Raw genomic sequence first — 27970 nt, 5'->3', positions numbered from 1 at the left:
TATCAAAAATTTTACCAGAAATAATTGTATATTCTGTAACAAAATATATTTTATTTTCCCCATTTCCTTGTTCAAATCTTCTGGTATTCCTTTGATTACCACTTCTGGCCAGATTATATATATACTGATTTGAATTGGTTGGTCATCTAACAATTTACTAAGTGCATCCTGAATATCTTGGATCTCATAACCCCTTTGACTAAACTGTATGCATGTCTTTAAGAATTCACCCTCAAGAACCTTCTCATCATTACAAAGTTTTTGTATACAAATTAACTCACTATAGGGTAAAGGTTTCGTAAGGTATAGTGGGTGACAACTCAATCCATTCAGAAAATGGTTACCATTCTCAAACCTTCTATGTACCCTAGACTTTATACCAATATCCACCACACCTGCTAGTTCTAAATCCAAAAAGACTACTTTACTCCCCCTTTGCACTCCATCAAATCTCAAACCAAACATATTTTGTTCCAAATCTAGTAAAAAAATCATTAACTAAAGATTCCCCACCGTTTCATAAAAAATAAATCATCAGTAAATCTAAAATAATTCAAAGCAGGATTTTTATAAAACTCTTTAACTTATAAAGAAACAAATGGCACCCCCATAGCTCTGCCTTTCAACTGGTGATAAATCCTTCCATTAAACTGAAAAAAATTGTATGTTAAACAAAACCACACCATCTCAATAAGAACATTTGCCATGGGGTTTTCCCCTAAAAAATATTTTAAAGCCTCCATACTCCACTCATATTGAATATTAGTCTAGATCCATTACTATCCAAAATTTTCCTTCCTACCAGTTTTCAGTTTTAACTTTTTCCAAAAATTCAAAACTATCACGTATAGAAGAGTCCAGCTTCTCTACAGAGGGTAATAGGTGTTTATGTAACAAAACACCCATATTTAAAAAATAATTACATGCTAAAACAATGGGTCTGCCGTGTGGACAGCATAAACATAAGCAAGGAACATTTGAGACTGGGTAGAGTGCAAATTCAGACCGGAGGAAGACAGAGGAACTTACCCCTGCACCCCACCCCCTTTTGCATTTACTGCAAATACATAAGCAACAAGGACTACAACTTTTGTCCAATACTTAGGAGAAAAATCAACGACACTTGTTCTGGTAATTGCAACACTGCTTTTGTGCTATACTGTGCACAGTGTAATGGCTGCAGTTGTTTTTACATAGGAAAAACTGTGAACAATTTCAAAGTCAGGGTAAGTTATGTCTGACATCAGATTCCAGATCCCCAGAAACCAACTTGCAAAGCACTGCTGTGATTTCCCAGACCATAGAGATTTCCACTTCCACATCCTGCGATCCTTATCCTTCTTCAGGTGTGTGTGTCTGATCTCTCTGAATGTGTACAAATCTAAAAAGTAACTGGCATGGGTTTACACAAACTTGAACAGCAATTTTCAGTTATTTGAAATGTGTTTTTTTTTCTACTACTGGTTTGGGATTTTGGAAAGAGGAAGAATTTGAACAGAAGAGCCCTCAGTAACTCCTAGACTCAGGAAGAAGTGAAAACCCCAGGCTGGAGTGCCTTAAAACCATCCTCTGAGCCCAAGAGCATTCTACCTCTCACTGTTGCTACCCCACAGCAACCAGGTATGGATAGTGTAGCCATTGGGACTGCATTTAACAAAAATTCTGTAATCTACAATACAATGAAAATAATTATTCTAGGGCAACACTCCACACTGCTATGTGCTTTACACCATAGGCACAATTTGCCTATCCTCAAAGATCTGTGTTTCTTATATTTATTAAAACTGTTTGTATACTTTGCAGTTCACCAGTTGCTGGATTTTTTATACCATGGACACAGTAAGCCCGCACAAAAGGTTCTGAGGTCTCAAACTTAGTTTTTACTTTTTATGTTTTTCCTCCCACTTGTGCACATCCATGAGCTCTGTGACTTGATTTTAACTGTGTGCTGTTTCTCTAGATGCGTGTACTGTTCAAAAATGGGAATCACCTAATGTAGCTTTAAGTGACTACCCCCCTGCATATAAAAGGGCTGTCTTTATCAAGAGGAAGAAGAATGGGGACTGGTCACATCAATCATATATATGAGCTTCTTATAAGCAGGCATGGTAAACCCTTTTTTGTTATACAAGAGAATATTAGTCTTTCATATTGTATGTCAGGAGAAGTTCTGTAATACAGCTTTCATACTTGACTGCCATTATTTTACACTCCCTAAGCAGCTTTGCTGTTTAGCGAAAGTGTAAAATATAAAAAAAAAAAGACAAAAAAATGTGTGTGTTTATGCCTGTGTTTGTGTGTGCGCACATGTCAGTGAAAGTGAGAGTAGGCCAGCAGTGTCTGTCCTCATAACATCCCTGGGCAGGTGTTAATTACACATTAACACGCACCCAGTCAGGCATTATTGCTTGCTTAAATAACTGCCCTGTTAAATGTAATGTATTAGAACAAGAACACTTGTCCGTCTACCTACTTAACCAAATAAACTTCTGGAAACTTCAACAAGGTTTCTATTCCACCCCTAGGGAGGGAATCAGAGAGGAAGTTTCCTACATCTGCTAGCTAAAGTGATTTTATCTGGAGTAAACTTTTGTACTATGTTTCTTGTGGGACCTGTCACCCTCTAAGCTACAGGTGGGATACCAGATTTCATTGGAGCCCTCTGGATTACCTCTGTTTTTTATACACATTGAACCAGATGGAAAGAGATGACACAGATCTGTCATTATGGTTAAGTACATAACTTTAGTCTTCTCTGTTTTTGTCCAATTTGCTTGGAAGGACCTTTTTTCCTTCTGTAGCACAGCGTGCTTTTCAGTCAAAAAAGAAATAAATAAATAAAGGAGCCCCCTAGTGTTCCCAGACTTAAGGACTTTAAAGTTAACAGTATGGAGCCTGTCAAACTGATACCATTTAGGTTACAGGCTGTAACAGTGTTTCAGATAAAACATTGAATAAGACCCAGCACAAGTAGTCATACTTTGCTCAGTGGAAGAGATTTTTAGTGTGATGCACTTCCAGTTGCCTTTGTCCATGTTTTCAAAACTATAGATTTTGCAGTACATGCAGATCTTCCAGCCAAAGGTGGGTCTTGCACTTCTGCTAAAGTGCACTTGTTAGCTGTTTCATCCTGCTTGCCTACAGAACCTCCATTAACTTTGTGCGGCTTAGTAAGCAGTTTCTGAAAGGGGGCTAACATAAAAAAGCCACACGGGTAATCATTTCCTTTACTTTGTAACTTAAACATTGTTTTTCAAAAGCTACCATCAGCAGTCCTTATGTGCAGTGTTTTAATGACTTCTATGTCCTTCTCCTGGAAAATGCTGTTCATATTGTTGGTCACTTCAGCCAGACGGGTTTCAGAGGTGGAGGTCCTCTTATGCAAGGAGCATTCAGTTTCCCACAGGGATGGGATCAGTCATAGAACAACCTCTCACCAGAGGTTCTCTGAGCTGTGCCATCCAGCTGTCAATCGTCTTCTGTACTGCTAAAAGTAAGGTCTAAAATACTGAGTATCCTAGACATCCGCCTGCAACTTGGGTGTTGCATTTCATTTACCAATGATATCAGACAGATTGACCCGTATTGTTTGTCTCCTTTTTCCCTGTGAATAATTGGTGTCCTATTCTCAAGCCAGATTGTCCAAAAAAAAAAAAAAAAAAACAAAAAAAAAAAAAAAAAAACCCACATTAAAAAAAAAAAAAAAAAAAAAAAAAAAAAAAAAAAAAAAAATAAAAAAAAAAAAAAAAAAAAAAAAAAAAAAAAAAAAAAAAAAAAAAAAAAAAAAAAAAAAAAAAAAAAAAAAAAAAAAAAAAAAAAAAAAAAAAAAAAAAAAAAAAAAAAAAAAAAAAAAAAAAAAAAAAAAAAAAAAAAAAAAAAAAAAAAAAAAAAAAAAAAAAAAAAAAAAAAAAAAAAAAAAAAAAAAAAAAAAAAAAAAAAAAAAAAAAAAAAAAAAAAAAAAAAAAAAAAAAAAAAAAAAAAAAAAAAAAAAATTTTTTTTTTTTTTTTTTTTTTTTTTTTTTTTTTTTTTTTTTTTTTTTTTTTTTTTTTTTTTTTTTTTTTTTTTTTTTTTTTTTTTTTTTTTTTTTTTTTTTTTTTTTTTTTTTTTTTTTTTTTTTTTTTTTTTTTTTTTTTTTTTTTTTTTTTTTTTTTTTTTTTTTTTTTTTTTTTTTTTTTTTTTTTTTTTTTTTTTTTTTTTTTTTTTTTTTTTTTTTTTTTTTTTTTTTTTTTTTTTTTTTTTTTTTTTTTTTTTTTTTTTTTTTTTTTTTTTTTTTTTTTTTTTTTTTTTTTTTTTTTTTTTTTTATTTATTTATTTTTTTATTTTTAAAGGTTTTTCAACTTGATTTTGGAAAGAGGAAGAATTTGAACAGAAGAGCCCTCAGTAACTCCTAGACTCAGGAAGAAGTGAAAACCCCAGGCTGGAGTGCCTTAAAACCATCCTGTGAGCCCAAGAGCATTCTACCTCTCACTGTTGCTACCCCACAGCAACCAGGTATGGATAGTGTAGCCATTGGGACTGCATTTAACAAAAATTCTGTAATCTACAATACAATGAAAATAATTGATGTTCTTCATCTCACATTGCTGCAGTCCTTACACTTGGGTAGTCCGCTGTCCTCGGTCGGCCCGAATATCAAAGTATAAGGCTGACGTCGGTCAAGGCGCATTTGACTGACATCAGGACGTCAGGGTACAAATGCGCATGACCGACGTCATATCCTCAGTCTTTTTTGCCGCATGGTCCGATGCAGAAGCAGCATTGCAAGTGCCGGTTGGCGTTCTGAGATTTTTCGATTTGAAGTTTCAGACCGAGTCAAAGTTGGCTAAGTACCCGTTGGGAATATTTTAGTTTTCTTGCCTCAGTGGTTTACGGATGTCAGAAAAAAGTGAATAATTGCATTTCTTGTGGGAAACAGATACGCGCATAGAGATTATCATACTTTGTGTATTCCTTGTTTAGGGCCTGAGCACGACGTTGTTGGGTGTCGCTCTTGTGCTAGATTCAATAAGCACTATAAAGAGAAGGTTGGATTGTGCCAGGTTAGTCTTTGGGAAGCGGTGCAATTATAAAATGCCGTCGGATGCTCCGGCCGCTTCAAGAAGCGCAAGGACAAAGCAGTTAAGCCTAGGCTGGAAGAACCGTCTGTACCGGACGCCGGTTCTTTAGAGGTGTCGGTGGAGCCGGTGGTTCCACCGGAGGTTTCTTTAAGTTCCCAGGGAGAGACTTTGTTATTGCAGGATGTGGCCTCTCAGGAGGCAGGTCAGGCGGAAGGGGCTTCTCAGGTTACTTTACTCCCCTCCCTTCCTAGGGTGGTTAGGCCCTCTCCTTCTGTTGCCAAGGCTTCTCCCAGAGGCAGGTCAGGTTTAGCTTCAGTTGGTGTCACCCCTAGTTCTCAGGAACTGTGCCCAAGAAGCATATGCTTAAAATGGCAGAAGATTTGATTACTTTGATTAGGGGTTCTTTGCCCCCTCCTGATAAGAGGCCTAGGGTGGAGCCTGAGCCAGGAAGTTTTGAGCAGGCTTCGGATGTTTCAGAGTCTTCGGCTGAAGACTTGCAGGAGTATTCTCCTTATTCTGACTCTGATGTGGATGATGCTACTCCTTCTGCTTCTCCTCCTGAGGATTTTTCTTTTTCAGAAACTCTTCATTCTATGAGGGAGCATTTTAAGTGGGAAGGTCAGGACTTCCCTGATTCCAGGAAAAGGCTTAGGGAATTTTTGTTTTTACCCCAGCATAGGCCTTTGGCTATTCCTCCTGTTTTAGATGTGGTGGAAGATTTTTGCAGAGGCTTCTCTTAATCCTGATTCTTTGCCTCCTGCTCCTGTTAAACCGGATAGATATTACAGGGTGCCTGAAGCTCATAAGTATCTTTTTAAGAGTCCTAGGGCAGACCCAGAAACTGTTAGTCAGGGGCCTAAAGGTGTTAAGGCTTCTGTTGTCAAGAATCCGGTTCCTTCAGACAAAGAGGCCAAGGCTTTGGATAGATGGGAAAGAAAGTTTATACTTCTTCCACTCTAGCTATGCGGGCTTTGAATTGCCAGTTTCACATGTTAAAATACCAAAACTATCTCCTTTCACAATTGAAGTCTAAGGTGGATGCTCTGGCGGAAGGTATTGATTGTAAAGAGTTGCAAGATTTAGTACATGTTTCTGAACAGGTGGGTAAGCATTCTTTGCAATGTGGTTTTGATGCTGTACAGGCCTCGTCTAGGGTGGCTGCCACTGGGTCAGTTCTTCGCAGGCACGCCTGGCTGAGGGATCAGAATTTATCTGACCATGTTAAAACAAGGATTTTAGATGCTCCTTTACAATCTGATGTGTTGTTTGGTTCTCCTGTTGAGACAGTTTTAAAGAAAATGGAAGATAAGGCTAAGTCTATGCAGACTGTTAAAGATTTTTTGCAGGTTCAGCCTCCAAAGTTTAGTAGAAATTGGCCTACTAAGGGGTGGATGTATCCTTCTTATGATTCTCGGTCTAGGAGTAGATCTAGACGTGGTAGGGGCAGAGCTCAGGGCTCTTTCAGGCCTAGGACAGGGAGTTCTCCTGCACAGTCTTCAGGTGAGGGCAGGGGTCAGTCCTTTCGTAAACAGACCCAATGACCTACCTTTTCAGCTGCCAGAGCCTTCTCGTCTGGCAGCACCTTTGGGAGGAAGGTTGGCACTTTTCAAAGAAAATTGGAGTTTAATTACCCAAGACAGATGGGTATTGGATATCATACACCACGGTTAAGGTTTTATTTCCATACCTTGCCTCCTTTCAAAGGCATGCCAGACGTTCCTCCTCCACAAAGAATAGAGGCTCACAAGCAAATTTCTCTGTTACTCCAAATAGGGGCCATTCAGCCGGTTCCTATGCCAGAAGTGGGCCTAGGATTTTATTCTCGCCTGTTCCTAGTACCAAAGAAAGGGAACACGTGGAGACCAATTTTGGACTTATCTATCCTCAACACTTATCTGGACATTCCCAAGTTCAAAATGTTGACGTTGCAGCAGCTTTTACCTCTGCTGGGCAAAGATCATTGGATGGTGACTTTAGATCTCAAGGAGGCTTATCTTCATGTGCCTATCAGACTGAGTTGCAGGAAGTATCTACGTTTTCGAGCTGGGACTTCTCATTATCAGTTCTCTGCATTGCCCTTTGGCTTATCTACTGTGCCCAGAGTGTTCACGAAAGTTCTGGCTCCAGTGATAGCTTTCCTCAGGTTAAAAGGAATACAGATTTATCCCTATTTGGACGATTGCCTGATTCTGGCTCAAAGAGGGGACGAGCTTCTTCTTCATTTGGAGTATGTGATAGCAGTGCTAAGATGCCTGGGGTATTCTGTGAACGAAATAAAGTCCAGTCTAGTACCCTCTCAGGACATGTGCTTTCTGGGTGTGAGACTGAATACAGCATCCCAGATGGCCTTTGACCCGGACAAACAAAATAATCTTTCCCTTTACTTTCATCAGTTGTCTCATCAGTCCGGGCTGACTGCAAGGACAGTCCTTCAAGCCTTAGGGTTCATGGCATCTTGTATTCTGGTGCTTCCCAATGCCAAACTGCATATGAGGAAGCTACAATGGTATCTCAAAATTTATGGACACAGCACTGCCAGGATTTGGACACTGTCATTCAAATAATACCTTGCATTCAAAAGGAATTTTTGTGGTGGGCTCAGGAATGTCACCTAAACAAGGGACTCTCTGTGACCCGGCCAGAGGGCAGTCAGATTCTAACGACAGATGCCTCAGACAAAGCTTGGGGAGCTCATCTGAATGGAAAGTGGATACAAGACAAGTGGCCTGCCAGACTACAACATCTACATATCAACTTGAAAGAGATGTTAGCAGTCCAGTTTGCATTAATAGCTTTCAAGGATTTACTTCTTCCAGGGCAGGTGTTGATTCTAACAGACAACACAACTGTCATGTGGTACATCAACAAGCAAGGCGGAACACATTCTTATCCTCTATGCAGGCAAGCAATGATTTTGTGGGAGACTGCTCTCAGTTTACAGCTAACTCTTCAGGCAAGGTTTCTGCGGGAGCACAGAACTCCTTAGCAGATGTGTTGAGCAGACAAATTATGGATCCCCGCAGTGGAAACTGGATCCTCATGTATTTCAGAAATTGACAGTGTCATGGGGAACTCAGACATAGATCTGTTAGCTTCCCCACTAAACCACCAGCTGCCAAAGTTTTGCACAAAAGGTTTCATCCCACAGCTTGGAGAGTGGATGCTCTTTCTTTCAATTGGAGCAATCTTCATGTGTATGCCTTTCCGCCTCTGCCTCTCCTCCCAAAGGTACTACTAAAGGCCAGACAAGACAAGCCAAGGATGATTTTGATAGCTCAGATTGGCCTCGCCAACATTGGTACCCATTACTGAGGAGCCTGTGCGGAAGCCTCCATGGCCTTTGCCTTCGATTCCACACCTGTTGTTTCAGGAGGACAGTCATTTGCTCAATGTCAAGCTTCACTCTCTGCACCTAACAGCCTGGCATATTCTGTTTTGAACCATAGTGGGCCTCCACTTCCACAGCAAGTTTTGAATGTTATTTTGGAAGCTAGAAGGCCTAGCACAAGGAAAGTGTACGCAGAAAAATGGAAGAGATTTTTATTTTGGAGTGCAGCAAAGGATTTTGATGTTTCTGAGCCTAATTTAAGTGTGGCTCTTCAATATCTTACTGAGTTACTGGACAAAGGTTTGTCCTTCTCTTCTATTAAGGTTCATGCTGCAGCAATTTCGGCTCACTATGACTGTGACCCACCATTGTTTTCTCATCCTTTGTTCAAGCAATTTCTTAGAGGGCAAAGAATATAAGACCCCACGAAGAGCTCCTACTCCTGCTTGGGATCTCAATTTTGTGTTGGAGAAACTCACTCTACAACCTTTTGAGCCTGCAGCTACTGCTGAATTAAAGTTTTTATCATGGAAGACTGCTTTTTTGTTGGCTATTACCTCTGCAAGAAGGGTTTCTGAGTTGCAGGCCCTTATGGCAGTTGAGCCTTTCTTAATTTTCCATAAGGATAGGGTATCTTTACGTACTAATCCTTCCTTTATGCCTAAAGTGGTTTCTAGTGTGGCTTTAAACCAAACTATTCATTTGCCTACCTTTTATGCAAATCCCCAAAATAAAGGGGAGAAGATTTTGCACACTTTAGATGTACACAGTCAGTTGCGATGTTATTTGGACAGAACTAAAGGGTTCAGGCAGTCTCAGCAGTTATTTGTTTCTTTTGCTTTGAGTTCTCAGGGCAAGCCTGTGTCAAAACAAACTATTTCTAAGTGGATTGGGTTTTGCATTGCTTTCTGTTATTCCCATCATGGCAAGGAAGTTCCAGCTGGGATTAGGCCTCATTCCACTAGGGCTACTGCCACTTCGACAGCTTTTTTGAGAGGGGTGGCAACTAAGGATATTTTGGAGGCAGCTACTTGGAGTTCAGTGCATACTTTTTCCAGGCATTATCACCTGCAGCTTTACTCTAAATCCAGGGCTGGTTTGCCACTGCTGTTTTGCAGGGCATTTTGGCAGCTCCTGCTTCCTTATAATTTGGCCATCCTCCCTTACCTCTGCTTTGGGATTCTACCCAAGTGTAAGGACTGCAGCAATGTGAGATGAAGAACATAGTACAGTTTTGTACCTACCATAAATGTAGATGTTCGAAGATCCACATTGCTGCAGTCAATTACCCTCTCTCCTTCCGCTCTGTAGTTAGAGGCGGTTGTGTGGGTTGGGTGATCTATTGGGTGTATATTGTATATTGTATATATTGTACATATTTTTAGTGCTAGGATGGTTGGTTGTTGGTTTGCTGTCTTTTGGTTTTTGACCTTTATTTTTAGGGTCTTCTGACATCTGGGGCAAGAAAAGACTGAGGATATGACGTCGGTCATGCGCATTTGTACCCTGACGTCCTGATGTCAGTCAAATGCGCCTTGACCGACGTCAGCCTTATACTTTGATATTCGGGCCGACCGAGGACAGCGGACTACCCAAGTGTAAGGACTGCAGCAATGTGGATCTTCGAACATCTACATTTATGGTAGGTACAAAACTGTACTTTCTAGGGCAACACTCCACACTGCTATGTGCTTTACACCATAGGCACAATTTGCCTATGCTCAAAGATCTGTGTTTCTTATATTTATTAAAACTGTTTGTATACTCTGCAGTTCACCACTTGCTGGATTTTTTATACCATGGACACAGTAAGCCCGCACAAAAGGTTCTGAGGTCTCAAACTTAGTTTTTACTTTTTATGTTTTTCCTCCCACTTGTGCACATCCATGAGCTTTGTGACTTGATTTTAACTGTGTGCTGTTTCTCTAGATGCGTGTACTGTTCAAAAATGGGAATCACCTAATGTAGCTTTAAGTGACTACCCCCCTGCATATAAAAGGGCTGTCTTTATCAAGAGGAAGAAGAACGGGGACTGGTCACATCAATCATATATATGAGCTTCTTATAAGCAGGCATGGTAAACCCTTTTTTGTTATACAAGAGAATATTAGTCTTTCATATTGTATGTCAGGAGAAGTTCTGTAATACAGCTTTCATACTTGACTGCCATTATTTTACACTCCCTAAGCAGCGCTTTTGCTGTTTAGCGAGTGTAAAATATAAAAAAAAAAAAAAAGACAAAAAAGTGTGTGTGTTTATGCCTGTGTTTGTGTGTGCGCACATGTCAGTGAAAGTGAGAGTAGGCCAGCAGTGTCTGTCCTCATAACATCCCTGGGCAGGTGTTAATTACACATTAACACGCACCCAGTCAGGCATTATTGCTTGCTTAAATAACTGCCCTGTTAAATGTAATGTATTAGAACAAGAACACTTGTCCGTCTACCTACTTAACCAAATAAACTTCTGGAAACTTCAACAAGGTTTCTATTCCACCCCTAGGGAGGGAATCAGAGAGAAAGTTTCCTACATCTGCTAGCTAAAGTGATTTTATCTGGAGTAAACTTTTGTACTATGTTTCTTGTGGGACCTGTCACCCTCTAGGCTACAGGTGGGATACCAGATTTCATTGGAGCCCTCTGAATTACCTCTGTTTTTTATACACATTGAACCAGATGGAAAGAGATGACACAGATCTGTCATTATGGTTAAGTACATAACTTTAGTCTTCTCTGTTTTTGTCCAATTTGCTTGGAAGGACCTTTTTTCCTTCTGTAGCACAGCGTGCTTTTCAGTCAAAAAAGAAATAAATAAATAAAGGAGCCCTAGTGTTCCCAGACTTAAGGACTTTAAAGTTAACAGTATGGAGCCTGTCAAACTGATACCATTTAGGTTACAGGCTGTAACAGTGTTTCAGATAAAACATTGAATAAGACCCAGCACAAGTAGTCATACTTTGCTCAGTGGAAGAGATTTTTAGTGTGATGCACTTCCAGTTGCCTTTGTCCATGTTTTCAAAACTATAGATTTTGCAGTACATGCAGATCTTCCAGCCAAAGGTGGGTCTTGCACTTCTGCTAAAGTGCACTTGTTAGCTGTTTCATCCTGCTTGCCTACAGAACCTCCATTAACTTTGTGCGGCTTAGTAAGCAGTTTCTGAAAGGGGGCTAACATAAAAAAGCCACACGGGTAATCATTTCCTTTACTTTGTAACTTAAACATTGTTTTTCAAAAGCTACCATCAGCAGTCCTTATGTGCAGTGTTTTAATGACTTCTATGTCCTTCTCCTGGAAAATGTTGTTCATATTGTTGGTCACTTCAGCCAGACGGGTTTCAGAGGTGGAGGTCCTCTTATGCAAGGAGCATTCAGTTTCCCACAGGGATGGGATCAGTCATAGAACAACCTCTCACCAGAGGTTCTCTGAGCTGTGCCATCCAGCTGTCAATCGTCTTCTGTACTGCTAAAAGTAAGGTCTAAAATACTGAGTATCCTAGACATCCACCTGCAACTTGGGTGTTGCATTTCATTTACCAATGATATCAGACAGATTGACCCGTATTGTTTGTCTCCTTTTTCCCTGTGAATAATTGGTGTCCCATTCTCAAGCAGATTGTCCAAAAGGTTGGCTAATTGCTGTGAATCCATCAGCAAAACTTTGGAGGCACCACTCCATCAGAGCTTATAGCTACAACTGCAGCATTTTTCAAGATTGTGTCAGTTCAAGGCATTTGTGAAGCAGCCACTTGGACCTCAGACCACATCTTTTTTGGATGTTGCAAACTGAACATACAATCTAAGAACAGCACAGGGTTTCTCACTGCAGACCTTCTTGGTATGCTTTGATCCCCTCCATATTGGTATTACTTCTACAGCTGTGGTGTGAGTAAGGTGTATTACTGCTGCAGTAATCAATTGGACAGTTGTGTGGGCAACACTGTGACAGATGATGATCGAGTAGGCAATCACTGCTGCAATAAACACCCGCCTTTCTGCCTTGTGGTTTACTTTATAGTCTTTTGTTAGCCTGACTTGTGGGGACCAGAGACTCGCTGGGTTATCTTGATGTTCTTTTACCCATTATTACTTTTTTGCCATAGATTTTCATGATGTTGTTAGTATTGCCTGACCCGCACTGTCTATTGGTTGTGCTTGCTAGAGCATTAGTCTTCATGAATTTCACAGGCTAAGGATTCAAGGAAACTCTCAGTACTCCATTCAGGACCACTTTTTCCCCTCGAAAACCAGCTGAAGGACATTGTGCGCCCTCTGCTGTCATCTTTTGGGAAGGAGCTATGCTTTTGAGAATGTCCAGCTAAGAGATGTGGAGTTGAAATGAAGTTCCTATGTCATCTTTGGCAAAATGCTTTGAGTAAGGAATACTACTGCCATGATGTTAACCTACTCCAACATATACTGGTATGGTAAGCTACTCATACGTCTGTGTGTTTCTGTGACAACATCAATTGAATTTGAATGGCATTCTAATACAGCTTTTATTACTCTGTCAAATATTTTTATCTGCTGAGTGAATATCAACCCATATGGAAGAGGTTTTCCAGAATTTTAGGTCATCTGGATGATTGTTCCTCTGTGTGTGTGTGTGTGTGTGTGTGTGTGTGTGTGTGTGTGTGTGTGTGTGTGTGTGTGCGTGCATGGTTTTGTAGGTTGGGGAGTGCACACAGTGGTACAGCTGGCCGATTACTCCTATGCGTAAATCACAATTGCTATAATTTTCTTTTAGTTTTTGTATAGGTTTGTTTACAGTCAGCCATTTTCTTAGCCGTCTGACATTTAGCTTAATTAGTACCTGCTGCTTTCTTTGTAAAGCCTGTCTTGTTAAAAATACAGATTGTCTGTGGTATCATCTTTCCTGTTTGTTTTCCTAGTGGCATGGCTGTTGCCTAATTTTTGGGGTCCTAGAACACCTGAAACACCACCTGATGACAGACCATGTGAATCCCAACTTCTATTCATTGAAGTGTCGTTGGAGAAGCTGTGATACATCCTTTGCAGCCAAGAAATGTTCAAAGCAGGTACAGCACACACAGTTTATAGAGTAATTTATGGATAGGTAGCATAAAAGACACTTCAGTTGTTCATGCCAAACTTGAAGTAGCATACTTCATAGCTGCAGCTATTTGGAAGTGAGATTTTGCTTGTTTTGTTTGCCTCATCTGAGATGAGTAGAGTTACCACTGGTGCCTCTTTGAGCAGTTGCGTCCTGCGAAAAAAAAACTAAAAAATGGTAAATGTCTTCAGATTTTAGGACAAAAATAATTTATAAGTTTTCTCTAATAGTTGCATAAAACATTTAATCTGATGTTAATCTTCATTTATTCATGACAGATGGGTTTCGGTTCCGTCCTTTGAACCGACTCGGCCGATGTACAAGCTCGGCCCAGCCAGAAACTCTCAAGCTAAGGTTACTCATAGTGCTCCTATCCTCATCCCCTCAGATCTCGTTTCTCGCGTAGAGATTAAAGATGTGTCAGACCAGCTCTTAAGATAAGTGTTACTTTTTTTCTCAATATTTAAAATTTAGTCTTACATTATTGTATAATTCTTGCTTTTCTTATTCATTTATCGTTACAAATAATTAACTTTTTGTGAGAGTGAATATCCCCCCCCCCTTTTTTTTTTTTTAACCTTTTTTACCTTATTGGTATTCATACCATTGTTGGTACAGGCCTCTCCATTCCTTTACATTTTGGTATTCTAAATACTATAGTTGATATTTTCTTCTCCCTTCCCTTTACCATTTGGGTATATTTCTATTTACCATTGTTGGTAAATTATTTAAAAAAAAAAATCGTGTGAGTACCCTTAAAACTAGTCACCCCCCCCCCCCCCATCACATCCTGATCTTCCGAATACGGTACCGAAGGTCTGGATACCTGCCAAGACCCGATATTCCCCATCCGTTGACCCCTTTGTTGGACAGCAGCTAAGTCCATTCCTTGACCCACCTGAATCTCTATCAGGGATGTCAACCTGTTCCACCAAGAGCCTTTCAGAGCTCGGTGTAGTGATACTTGTGGATCAGCTCCTAACGGCCAGAGGCATCCCAACTCCATCTAGGACCTCCCTCCCACCTGGAACGAAAGGGTTTTCTCCACAGACTCCAACCTACATTCCTCCTTCAACCTCCCTGCAGACCTTGGAGTCCACGATGCTGACATCTATCCCGGTACCAGCTACTTTGTTTCCACTGGTAGATGTTAACATGGTTCTGGAACCTACCCCATGGACCATGGCACAGTCTGAGCCGACCCACCCTCGAGACCGTGACTGGTCTGTCGGCATCCTGATCCGTAGTACAGTGTTGATTTTTTTTCTTCGGCGACATCTGCAGTTCCGATTGCTTTGACAGCTACAAGTCCTCTCATGGCTCCTTCCCTGAGGCGGGTTTGTCGGAGTAGGGTGTGATGGTTCCAAGGTTGTCTCTCTGTTCCAGGCTGTCATCCCTCTACAGCTGGCCCACCTTTCAGGTGATGGAGAGGACACTCGCTTCAGCAGGCTCACAGTTGGCTCCTTTGGAGCCAGAATGCCATATATACATGTCATCTGGTTCACAGCTGCCACCGTCCGCTACTATGGGACATCGAGCACGAGAGTAGCAAGATACCCTACCGCAGGGCACCCTCTCTTAGGAGTCCTCTTCAGACCATCCCCCTGAAGAGCCACCCTGTAAGAGATCATGCAAGAGGAAGCACATTGAGTCTCCTGAGGAATCTCTCACTGAAGATGCAGATTATGATGAGGGGAAAGGGTCCCCCACAGTCGGCCCCTGAAGATGTTGCCTTTGGAGACATACTGGAGATCTTGAAACAGAGGGGTGACTGGAAGTCCACCAACCCTTCCTTTGAGGTATCTGTACTCTGGCAGGCATTCTGTACCCAGCCCTCTACTTCCTGGGTGACCCCGCCTGCTCTGAGTTGGTCAAGCTCATTGTGAAGCGCACCTGGAAGGCCCTTGACACCATTGAGCCAATCTTCCGGAGATAGGGCAAAATACTCTCCACTATAGAGGATCACCCCCATTGGTCCAAAGGCTTGGCAGTAGATGCTATGGTGGTGGGGTGGTCACCAGGAAAACTCGCAGAGGAGAGTCCTGCTGTCCATCCTCCAAATGGAGTCTCAGACGATGGACGGACTAGGGAAGCAGGTTTATGCTTCAATGACCTTTGCCATATGGTTGTTGAATTACTTGATGCATTCTACCCATCTCCAAAGGGACCTGATCACAGAACTCTCAGTAACCTTAGCAGGAGCAGTGTCTAATGAGGTACATGACAAAGTTGCCTCACAGCATGCCACCCTGGAATCCATATTTAACTTTTCCATGCGCTTGATTGCACATACAACCAAAGGGGCGGCCAGAGCAGCGAGTGCAGGCAGTGTCATGAGACATCATACCTGGATGCGCTTGTACGACTTTGCGGACTCTCTCAAGTTTTCCTTTGTCAGTGGTCCCGTTGATCCTTCCTCTATCTTTGATCCAAATGTTAAAGACACACTAGCCAGGTGTGAGAAGGACTGCAGGACCCTCTCTGCTGTGGGCGTACATTTTTCCACTCACCAACTATGCTACACTAGGAATCAGAGAAGTGGAAAGATGTGGTTCAAGAAATCCCAAGGGCTTTTCCGTGATACACATGGCCCCTGCGGGGAAACTCGTCACGTGTGTCCCGGAAAGGCCCATGGGATTTCTTGAACCACATCTTTCTACTGCTCTGATTCCTAGTGTAGCATAGTTGGGGAGTGGAAAAACGTACACCCACTACAGATAGGGTCTTGCCATCCTTCTCACACCTAGCTAGATTTTCTGGACAGCCCTACCAGTGCTCCTGAAGAGCAGCCCGATTGCTTGCCTCTGGAAGCAGTCGGGAGACTATTCTGTCTGCACCACTTAGTCTGACTTTGTCACAGCAGATTCCTGGGTGCAGACTATAATTCCCAAAAATGATCACATCCCCTTTGGTCTTTACCCGAGGCCGCAAAGGCGAATCGCCATGTTCCACCCAGTCAGAGGGATGTAGCAGCACAAGAAATCCGATAGCTGCTCCAAAAAAAGAGTCATCCAGACAGTCCCACCAGACCAGATAGAATCAGGATTTTACTCAAGGTTCTTTTTAGTTCCAAAAAAGACAGGGGACTACATACCAATTTTGGATCTCAGCATAGTAAAGTTCATCAGACAGACCAAATTCTGGATGGTCACGGTTCAGTCTGTCCTCCCATTTCTGGAAAAAGATGACTGGATGTGCTCGATAGATTTCCAGGGTGCGTATTACCATATAAAAATGAACAAATGCTCCTGAAGCTATCTCCGCTTCTGGCTGGAAGCCAATCACTGCCAATTTTGAGTGCTGCCCTTTGGTCTCTCCACAACCCCCAGAGTGTTCACCAAATGTATGGCAGTAGTAACAGCTCACTTGAGACTACAATGATTCTGGGTGTTTCCTTATCTAGACAATTGGCTCCTAACTGCCCCCACCAAGCATCTGCTTCTCACCTTGCACTACACCCTACAGCTAGTATGGCTCTTAGGGATCTCAGTAAATGAAGAAAAATCAAAACTAGTACCTACTCAAAGCCTAGTCTTGCCTTGTCTCTCTTCCTCTTCACAGGCTAAGATCTCAACCCCCGAGTGATGCTCTCTCGGGACGAAGTCGCAGCTCGTTCAGTCCTTTAACTGCTTGGATCAACAGCAGCAACAATCACTGTAGTTGCCCTAGAAAGACTCCATAAGAGATTACTACAGTGACTCCTAGCATCACAGTGGTCCCTATGAACACATCCTATCTCCCACCCATTCTGCATAATGAACCGCTACAAGCAGGATCTGAATTGGTGGATGAAGCCAGAAATAGAACTATGGAGTCATCCCTTCTCACTCTCTCGGGCCAAGGCCGTAATGACCACAGGCACATCCCTGAATTGGGGGGGGGGGGGACAGGGGGGGGCATTTTCAGGGAAAGACATTCCAAGGCACTTGGTCCCCCTTAGAGGCCAATTTGCATATCAGTGTCCTTGAACTTAGGGTGGTGTGTCTGGCGTTGCAAGAGTTCCAATCTGCCCTCCCATCGGGGACAGTTGCTATCCATTTGGACAACATGGCGGTTGTCTGGTATATCGACAAACGGGGGGGGCCAGATCCTACCCGTTGTGTCGGGAAGCCATGGGCGACAGCCTCCAACCACTTTCTGGTAGCAATGCACACACTCAGGAACTCCGTGATTGCAGACAAACTGAGCAGATGCATTCTCCTGCCTCATGAGTGGTTTCTCAATCCCAAAGTAGTGATGGAAATTTTCTGTCGCTGGGGTCAGCCTTGCTGCGATCTGTTTGCGTCTCCCATCAACCACAAATGCATCAGCTACTTTGCCCTAATCCCACCTCAGGGTGAGTCCCCGAGGGATGCTGTAGTACACAATTGGCCCTTGGGACTGCTTTATGCCTTACCTCCCATCTTGCTGGATGGGTTCGAGCCACCTTCTGCCCGACTCGCCACTCTAAAGCTCGAGAGTTGGTTCCACTGCCTCTGAGCTCCCCTTATATCCCACAATGCTAGGGCGATCCCATACCCAGCTCTCGCTTTGTCAGCTCCAGCTTCAGGTTGGTTTTTTCTTCGAGTTGGTGTTTTTCCCGGTTTCTTTAAGTTTTAGCTCTTTTACAAAAAGTAGCTTCTTACCCCTTTAAAGTAGCAGTAGTCTACTCCCCTCTCATCCTAACCTAATTTTTTCCTGCTTTCTTGTTAAAAAGAACTTGAATTTTCCCTAAATTCTTCCTCTAGGGGCCTAGGTATTTGTAGTGTATTTATGTAGTTTGTTACTACTTTTGTTTATTTTACTTTAGTTTTTAATTTTGACAGGGCATTGTAATTTTGATTTGAGGTGCCTTGTTGTCACCAGTGTGTGTTTGTCTGTGCTAGGTTAAAAGCAAGGTCTCGATTCAAAGCTGTGATGCTGCTGTCGTAGTAATGTCTCTGACAGACGCCACACTTCTGTGTCTATTGTCTGGGGTTTCCAGGACCTGCAGGGACTCCTGTGCTGCTGCTCAGCCATCTCAGCCCCAGGAAAGTTGCAGGAAAGAAAACAAGCTTGAGTTTTGAGTTGTTTGTTGAAGCTTCCCTGTCTGTCTCAACAGGGAAGCCCCTCCCCCTCCAAGGCATTCGCCCGCTTCTGAGCCAGAGCCGCCGGTGACCTCAGGCTGCCTCTTATGCCTTTCAAGCTCGCTGGAGCCTCCAAGACCTAGGAGCCTCGCTTGGGCCGGAGCTCGCCGGAGCCGAGGTTACCGAGGGATTGCGGTCGGCTCACAAGATCTTCCAGCCGGCTAACCAGAAAGTTCAGAGGGTCTTCTTCTCTTGGCTCCGCCTATCGCCGCCCAGCTCCTCCCCTGCTGTCTGAACGGAGAGGTCGTCTCATTTGTCCTATCTCATCGAGGCCGTCCGGGATCATGACCTTCAGAGGGTGGTGAGTGAGTCGACCACCTCTGAGGCACTGCCCCAGATGCTTCAGGAGCCCCACCCATCAAGCCGGGTGCTGCCCCTCGTTCATCTTTCTCCTCCTTTCTCTCTTTGAGTTCCTCGTCGGAGTCGCGGTCGGAACCGAGGAAATACTCGAGCCGGTGACAATTGTCTCGCCCGCTCGGCCCGGCCGCTTTCTTTTTCTTCCATGGAGGACGCCGACTTGACTCGCCGGCTCGGGAGGTGAGGGGGGGGACCCTTGTCCCCCCCCTCCCTCTCCCCTCTCCGGCTCGGGGTCTTCGGGCCGGGCGCCACATCATCGGCGCCATCAGCCTGCGGTGTCGGAGGGTCGGGGGGGTCCTTCGGGCCCTCTGGCTCCTGCCTGGCTCTGCTCTGCCTTTCGAGGTCATGCGGAGAGTGTGCGAGTGTGCTAGGAGCTCTGCGGCTCAGCCCTCTAGCCTGCCTCCCTCCCCCTCGCATCACCCTCATCCCGACCGCACTCCTCCAACCGACCAGAGAGACAACTCCCTCAAGAGCTCCCTTTGGGATTTCATCCTCTTTCCAGGGCTCTCTCCTGATTTGGCAGAAGAGGAAGCGCGGAAGGAAGCAGAAGCACTCACCTGAGTCTGAGTCGCCGACACAGACACGGATGATTCTGATCTGGATGATCTGCTCCTTTTCCCCGCTCCCTTCACGCAGACATTTCTGAGATCCAACAGAGGAGGAAATTAAACAGAGGGGAAATGGCCAGCCCTCAACCCTTAATCTGTCGTAATCTGTGTATCTTGAGGCTTTTGGCCACCCCCTTCACCTCCCTCCCCCCCCCCCCCCCATGCAGGTGGTTGCTGGGGGCGGCATGGACGGCTCCTGATTCAGTGGACCTCACTCCACTCCCAGGAGGCCCTTCATCATCACAGCTCAGATCAGACAAAAATTTTTATCAAAAAAGGAGTCTCTGTGGATGCTATGGTGGTAGCTGGCAAAGAAGGAACTGGCTGATGGCTGATCCTTCCCGTCCTCTCCCATAACCCTAACAAGGAATCTAGAGTAGGGGATAGGTACCGGGAAGTTGATGTTCTCCTCAGCGACATTTACTATGTCATGAATTACTCCATTTCACTTGCCTTCGCTCAAAGGGATCAAAGAAGTGAGAAAAAGAAAGAAAATGCCGGGAAGGACCCCTACAGCTACACGTTTCCAAGAGGAAATGAACACGAGCCATCCTCCTGAACTCCTCCATGCTCCTCTCTGCCTCTCTGATGGAGAGATGAAGTGCAAGCAGAGCCAGGGAACAGGCCTCTTTTACGTAGGCACGCTTGGATGCAATTTTCATTTTATGAACAAGACTAAGACGCTCTTTTTAACTCTTCCTTTGATGGATCATCTTTGGTCCATATGAAAGAGACTAGAGACCCTGCGGGTGACTGATGGCGACTCCTTTCTGCCTTCGGAGTCCAGTCCGTTTTTTTACTCCTTACCAGGAAGGCCCCAGAAGGGAAAGAGGAAAAAGATGGTTCGGTGAACACCATTCTCGCTGACGACAGAGTTTGTTCGTCCAGAGGCAGAGCAGAGAACAACAATGGTAGACGCCGCCTCTAGAGGCAGAGGGGGGTCCGCGCAGAACCAGGGCAGGAGAAACGCCCGTGATAAGCCCTTTCAGCATCCTCCCTGCTGCCCTGACTGCCCATTCGGAGGCAGTCGGGGAAGATTATCACCGTACCCAGAAGCCTGGCTATCATTGACACAAGACAAATGGGTACAGTCCATCATTTCCTGGGTTCTATCCCCTTTCGCTTTTTCGCTCAGTCAAAAAAAAAAATCCATGTTCCACCTGGGCCCAAAGTGATATAGCAGCTGAAAATTTCAAAACTGCTTGCAAAAGAGCTATTCAGCCAGTCAGCCAGTGCCAGCAGACCAATCCAGGATCCTCAATCTTCTTTTTCCTTTTTAGTTCCAAAGAAACAGGAGACCACTTTGATCTCAGTATCTTGTAATAGATCGGTCAAGAAACAAAGATTCTTGACACTGGATGGTCACGCTTTCCCCCTTGGGAAAGTGAGGAAAAATATGTTTCTATAGACTCACAGGACGCTGTACTATATAAAATGAACAGACGCCACCAGAAGATTCCCTCCGCCTCAGGCTGGGAACCAGTCATTTTCTAATTCAGGCCCCTGCCTCTGGTCTCACCACTGCCCCCGGTGTTTACCACAAATGCATGTGTTGGGGTAGCTTCTCACCTGAGATGACAAGGATTCAGGGTGTTTCCACATTCTGACCCACTGCTCACAGCTCAGCTCCCACCAAGCATCTCCTTCTGATGGCCAGAGATTACACTTTTCGCCTCAAAAAAACTGGGTATCTCAATAAATAACAAAAGTAAAGTCTGTGTTGTTGTCTTATTCATACCTACATAGTGCACAATTTAGATACTGTAAACATGTCTGCAACACAAACCTACCAAAGGATAAGGATATCAGAAAATTGGTATCACTATTTCTCAACAACAGAGCCAAAGCCTAGTTCTAAAAATGTCATGGATTCTTCTGTACAGTTCTCTGTGCTTGTTATGTTGCTAGCTTACAAACTAGATCTGAGGTAACCATCGCCTATGTGAGTGGGATAATGGGTGCCTCCGGCCGGTGGAACTTTAGAGTGGGAAGCCGAGAGGGGTTACGCCGGTCGGAGTCGGCCCAACCCATCCCCAGAAAGCAGAAGAGAAGAAGACAACTAACATGGAACGTTATGGTAAGAACATAACTTCTATTTTCCTCTCATTCCACAATTTCTAAAGAAAGCACTTTGGTTGAGCAGCAAAGTAATCCTCATTGCACCCTGTTGGCCCCAACAAGTCTGGTTTCCTTTTCTTTAGCCTCACCTGGTCCACTGCTCATGGACACTGGATCCAACTCCAGGACTACTGTCACACCCACAGGGGTTGATCCATCTAAATTTGTCGAGACTCAAGCTGACAGCTTGGTACCACCTCCTCTGGTAATTACCAGGCAAAATAACCTATCTTCTCCTGTACGATAAATACTTCTGCCTTCCCATAAAGCATCCACCAGGAAAATTTATTATAGTAAAAGGAACAGATTTGTGTTTTGGTCTCAAGAAAAGGGACTGAACCCTTTCTAGCTCCCATTAATTCATTGTTGGAGTATTTATCAACCTTACTCCATTCAAGAGCTTCAGCCTCTATGATCCAGGTCCATTTAGCAGCTGTCTCAAACTTACGTAATGGTTTCCAAGATTCCTCTTTAATATCTCACTGTCTCTGTAAAACTTTCTTGAAAGGAGTCCTGCATATAAAACGCCCTCCAAAGAGCCCATTAAACCTTGGAATTTGATGCTGGTCCTACAGACTTTGACTCGTCATCCCTTTAAGCCTGCTGCCACTTGCGATATAAAATTCTTGTCTTAGAAGACTCTGTTCTTGGTATCCATATCCATCATCTCGTCAAGAAGAATATCAAAATTACAGGCCTTGTGCGTAAAATGTCCTTATATAGTCTTCCACAAAGAGAGAGTTTCTCTTCAGACTAACCCCTCCTTTCTTCCCAAGGTTGTTTCAAGGTCAGATATTATTAAATCTATCGACCTGCCAGTGTTCTTCCCAAATTTTTCTAATAAGGGAGAATTTTGTTTGCATTTATTGGATGTACATGGACAATTACGTTTCTGCTTAGACAAGACACAATCTTTCTGAAAATCTACCCAATTGTTCCTGTCTTTTCAAGATCCAAGTTAGGAAAATCAGTTTCCAAAGTCACTTTGGTGAAATGGCTGAGACTGCATCTCCTTTGTCTTTCAAAAAAATCAAATCCATTTAACAACTAAAATCCAGGTGCATTCAGCCAGATCAGTTGTTACTTCAGTGGCTTTTTATTCCAGAGCTTCTGTAGATGACATTTGCGCAGCAGCCACTTGGGCTACCCCTCATACCTTTATCTCTCATTACAAATTGGACATGGTCTTGGCTCAATGGGGCTCAGGAATATCCTTTTGTAGGGCCTCCCAGAACACACAGCTAGGAACTCATTCCCATCCATCATGAATGAAGATTAACAACATCAGGTAAAGAAGTTATGTTCTTACCATAACGTTCCATCTGTGTTGTTGATGGTCATTCATTCATGACATCCCTCCCTCCTTCCCCCTCCAAAAGACTCCTGGAGGTTCCGATTTGGTCCTGGTTACATGATAGGGCATTTGCTCAGACAAAGCCTCCGCTTTCTTATCCATATGAGCAAACTTGATCTGAGGAGAAGGGCACTAAGGGTAACCTTAGCTCGAGAGTTTCTGGCTGGCACATGCCTGTATATCGGCCAAGCTGGTTCGGAGGACGGAACTGAAACCCATCCGTCATGAATGAATGAAGATCAACAACACAGATGGAACATTATGGTAAGAACATAACTTCTTTTTTTTGTATCTGAAACACCTAAGCATTGTATGAAATAGCATAAACAACTCAAATGCTACAAGAATAAGCTTTTATTTTGGCAAAAAAGTGAAGTTCTGTCCTTTGCACTGGCCGTGGGTATGTTTTGTGCTACAAAATTTCAAGTTTCTACAAAAAGTGGCCCACTTTGGGCATTTGAAAAGGTGGCAACCCTAGAGATGAGGCAGGGCTTTGTGGTAACTACCATGCAATCCAGTTTTTCATTCAGATGGTTGCCTAAACTTCTGTTAACATTGTGCAGCTGCGGAATGATGTGGTATCAGTACTTTTATTTCAGAAGTAATTTACATGTTAGAAACCATTTTTTTATGTGATTATTATGGGTTGGTACTAGCATTCTTTGCCCTGCTTTATTAGACTAATTTGTACTTTGATATAATTATGAATGTAGTTTGGCTTACATTCATTCATTCATTGCCTGTTTACCATTTCAGGGTTTCACTGAGCCAGAATCTGTCCCAGCAAGCAACCTGGCATAAGGCACAAAGCCAGCCCTGGGTGGAACACTATTCCATTGCATGAAACACACTGGGTTATGTGCTTGTATGAGTGCACACACACTCACCCTAGAGGCAGATTAGAAGCTCACCATTTCAACAATTGCATGCTTTGGTTTATGGGAGGAATCCAGAGACCCTGTCAAAACCCCCCGTGAATGCAGAGAATATGTGCTAATGTTGCACTGAAGGCAGCCTAGGCAAGAACTGACCTGGAGAACTAAGTACTGAGGCAGCAGCATTAGCAGCTGAACCACTGCATTGCAGAGCTTTGTTTTTATTTGTTTTACACTTTGTAGTTTGTCTCAAAAGTCATTTGAATTTGGCAGGGGTATCTTCTGTTTCCTGGTGTTTTTTAAATTGAGGGTTCCCTTTGGAATTAGCATAGGTAAATACACTTGAATGGATTTTGTAGAACCAGCAGAAGCCGATTTTCTTTTTTATTCTTGCAGCCTTTGGTCAGTTATGTTTTTGGCACCAAATATTTTTTTGTATGACTTGCCTCATCAGAAAGAGTAAAGCAAAATGTTCAAACTGCTGAGCTTTTTATTTTTATGTATTAATGGATTAACTAGGCTGCTCCTTTTTAATTTAATTGCATTTTTAAACCGTGTTTGGTCTAATATTGTTACATACTCAAGTGTGCTAACTTGCACTGCATGTGAATTGTTTTTGCTACTTTTCTGTAAAAAAAAAAAAAAACTGTAAGCCTGTTTCCTGCCTTTCCTGTAACTAGTGTTCCAGATACAGATTTGCTGTATCCAGGACTGTATGTAAGCTTCTGAGCCCCTCAAGCCTTTCTGTGTTGGCGGGAAGCCACCTTGCTTATCAGTGGGAGTGGTAAGCACTAGGTAACCTGTCTACCACATAAGGAGTTGTTCTGGCCCAGAAATTGTAGTTATTGGCTGTTTGGGCAATCTCTTCCATCTCTCTCAATTTTCTGATTTGAAAGCCTGCATTTGCACTTGTTTCTGTCCTGTAACTCGTCTAGTTCAGATACAGATTCTTAGTTTTAGCACTTAAATTTGCTTATTCATGCTAAGCACTTGTTCAGAACTTGTAAGCACTAAATAAGCTAGTAATTACTATAGTACTCAATCTTCCTCATTACCTAGAGGAAAACAGTTTTTGTACCTTTTCTCACTTGCTTAGAGAAAAACAGCTCTTATACTCACTTTCCTCACTTATCTAGAGGAAAATCGTTTTTTATTCAGGCATGTCCAAGGGTCAGCTCCCAGTGTTCTCTCCTGTCTATCTGATGAATCTGGGCATATTGAGGCAATGTAGAAATTGCCTCATGTACACAGACAACCCTCTCCTCCTACCACCCAACACTAAAACCTGTGAGAGATGCACTTATCTAGCCAAACTGGAGGTAAGGCTCTCTTCAACCATGACTGAACTTGGCAGTCATGAGGAGAAGGTAAACATTAGCACCACACTCATCACATAGTCTCACTAAATCTACACCACCAAAATCCACACATAGTAACACAAAAACATTCGCGGAGGCTCTTAATAATAATCTGTCTAAGCAACAGAGACTTCCAAAGCAGAAACGCAAGCAACCTCAATCCCCCAACACAACCCAAGTGACACACAGCCCACGGACTCAGTGTACCACTCAACCCCAGCCAATAAGGCAAAACAACGTACCCAACACACTAGTCATAGGTGACTCTATAGTCAGGCACACTGATGTCCCACTCACCAGGCTAAACAAGGAGAGGGCTACTGACAGCTGCCTGTCTGGTGCCATGATCCGCCACATAACCCACACACTCAGGTCACTCCAGAACAAGTACAAATATGACTCTGTCATTGTCCATGTTGGTGTGAATGACCCGAGACATACCTCCCTGGACTACATGAAAAGAGACGTGGAAGAGCTCTCCGATCTTGTAGCCCAAGCAGGTATGACCCTAGCCCTGAGTAGCATTCTGCCATCGCCCCGAATGATACCACTGTACAAGGACAAAATGATTGACTTCAACAATTGACTAAGCTTCTGGTGTCATTCTAAGGGGATCCAGTATCTGTCTGCTTGGGATGACATGGTCGACAGGCCACGATGCTTTGCCACAGGTGGCCTACAGCTGTCGCCCCTGGGATTCCGGATACTGGCTAAGGCTCTTGCTGCCCCTATAGTGCCTTTTTTAGGCAAGGTTCAAATAAATTCACCACCGTAGCAGGAACAGGCAAGCAAAAACTGAGGGTAATGCTACTCAATGCTAGATGTCTAAGTCTCAAAATGCACTCACTCAAGGCACTCCTTAAAATGGAGAACATTGAAATCTGTGCAGTGACTGAGACCTGGTTCAAGGCTCCAGAAAGCACCACTACACTACCAGGCTATAACTCATACCACACTTTTCGGCCATGTAACCTGGACCGAAACACCAAAGACAGACGTGTGTCCATATTCATTAAGGATATCCACACCTCCAGGCTAGTTGCTCAGCATAATGTATCCGAGGTTATCCAAGTGCAACTAACTCTCGGCAAAACTGTAATCCAAATTGTAGGTTGCTACAGATCCCCCACCATGCCCCAGCATTCCCACTCCTCTTTTCTAGTTGTACTGGAAAATATTAGGGTTCAACCAAACACCCTAATAATGGGCGACTTCAACTACACCACCATTAACTGGGAAAACTACTTGTGTACCAAATACTTAGCTTAATGCTTTCTGGAATTCATAAACTCCAATGCCCTGGATCAACTTATCCACACCCCCACCAGGGGCAGCAGTATCCTAGACCTAGTCATTACCATAATGAGTGACCAGTGTTCCACACCTGAAGTCAACTCCTCGTCGGTCCGATCCGACCATAAGCTAATCACCCTTGATATCCACATCACGCCCCCACCCCCCATTAAAGAAACCACAGTCAAAAATTTCTCCAAAGCCAACTTGAAGTGGTGAACTTAATGACACCCATGCAGATGGACAATACAGTTACAACTGCTGAATCCTACACAAATGCACTCTATAAGCACTTACACGAGTGCATGGATTGTGCTATCCCAAACAGAACCAAGACACTATCCTCCAAAAAAAGGAAGCCAATCTGTTGGTCCCCTGCCATAAACAAACTGTACAACAGAACAGAGAAACTGTTGCAAAAGAGAGTAAAATCCCATGAGTGGAGGAGCTCCCTGGTCAGCCTCAGTAAGAAGCTGAGATCCCTTATAAGATCCTCCAAAGCTAGCTATGAAAACAAAATCGCCACTAATTCGAAGGACAACCACAAAGCATTCTATAGCTATGTCAAGAATCTCGATGGCAACACCCAGATCTGCTCTGAGTTACAGCACAAAGGCACGAAAATTACAGAACCAACTGATATTGCCAACATCCTGGAAGATAGGTTCAGTGCTAACTTTACCCGCCCCCCCCCTCACCCCCTAAAGGGCCCATATCTATACAGGAAGAATGCAGAGTCCTTGTAATCACAACTACGCAGGTAAAAGCTGCGCACTCTAAAGCCAAAAACACAGCGTCCATGGGACCGGACAACATTCTAGGCTGCATTTTACTTGAACTTCAGAACGAACTGGCTTCCCACTTAAGCACCATGTTCAATAATAGCCTCGCATCAGGCTGTGTGCCCACTGAATGGCGCACAGCAACAGTTATCCCACTCCACAAAGGGGGAGCCACCACTGATCCCGGGAACTATCGACCTATTAGCCTGACGAGCCTGGTCTGCAAGGCCATGGAACATATAGTCATGGAACTCATAAACAAAGATATTGGTAACCTCCAAACTCTGGATCCCACCCAGTTCGGGTTTGTGAAAGGCAAATCATGCCTTCTGAACCTGATCGACTTCTTTGAGGCTATCACCAAAGCCGTAGATGAGGGTAAGGTGGTTCACACAGCCTATCTTGACCTCGCCAAGGCTTTCGACACCATCCCCCATTCTGGAATTATAGCTAAACTCACTAAACTAGGTATAAATCCCTACATCACAAGATGGGTTGCCAACTGGATCACGGACAGAACCCACACTGTAAAAGTTGCAGACTCCAAATCTGACCTCAAAGCAGTGACAAGTGGAGTACCACGGGGTTCCATCCTGGGACCTCTCCTGTTTGGTATCTACTTCTCTGAATTACAGGCTAACACAGAAGTCCTCTGTCTAACAAAGTT

At 43.3% G+C, this 27970-nt stretch overlaps 1 protein-coding gene across 1 annotated transcript in view; it reads left to right on the top strand.

The window, feature by feature from the left end:
- Nucleotides 1-27970, top strand: part of ZNF106 (zinc finger protein 106) — a 2006671-nt gene that overhangs the window by 1865609 nt on the left and 113092 nt on the right. The window contains exon 21 of the mRNA XM_044074076.1: nucleotides 13272-13418. Coding sequence (XP_043930011.1) covers nucleotides 13272-13418 — 147 coding nt within the window. The remainder of the gene's footprint in view (nucleotides 1-13271; nucleotides 13419-27970) is intronic.

The sequence above is a fragment of the Protopterus annectens genome, chromosome 6.part0, assembly GCF_019279795.1.
Source record: "Protopterus annectens isolate FY-2018-M chromosome 6.part0, PAN1.0, whole genome shotgun sequence".
NCBI classification, from domain to species: domain Eukaryota; kingdom Metazoa; phylum Chordata; order Ceratodontiformes; family Protopteridae; genus Protopterus; species Protopterus annectens.
This window is presented reverse-complemented; position numbering and strand designations above follow the sequence as displayed.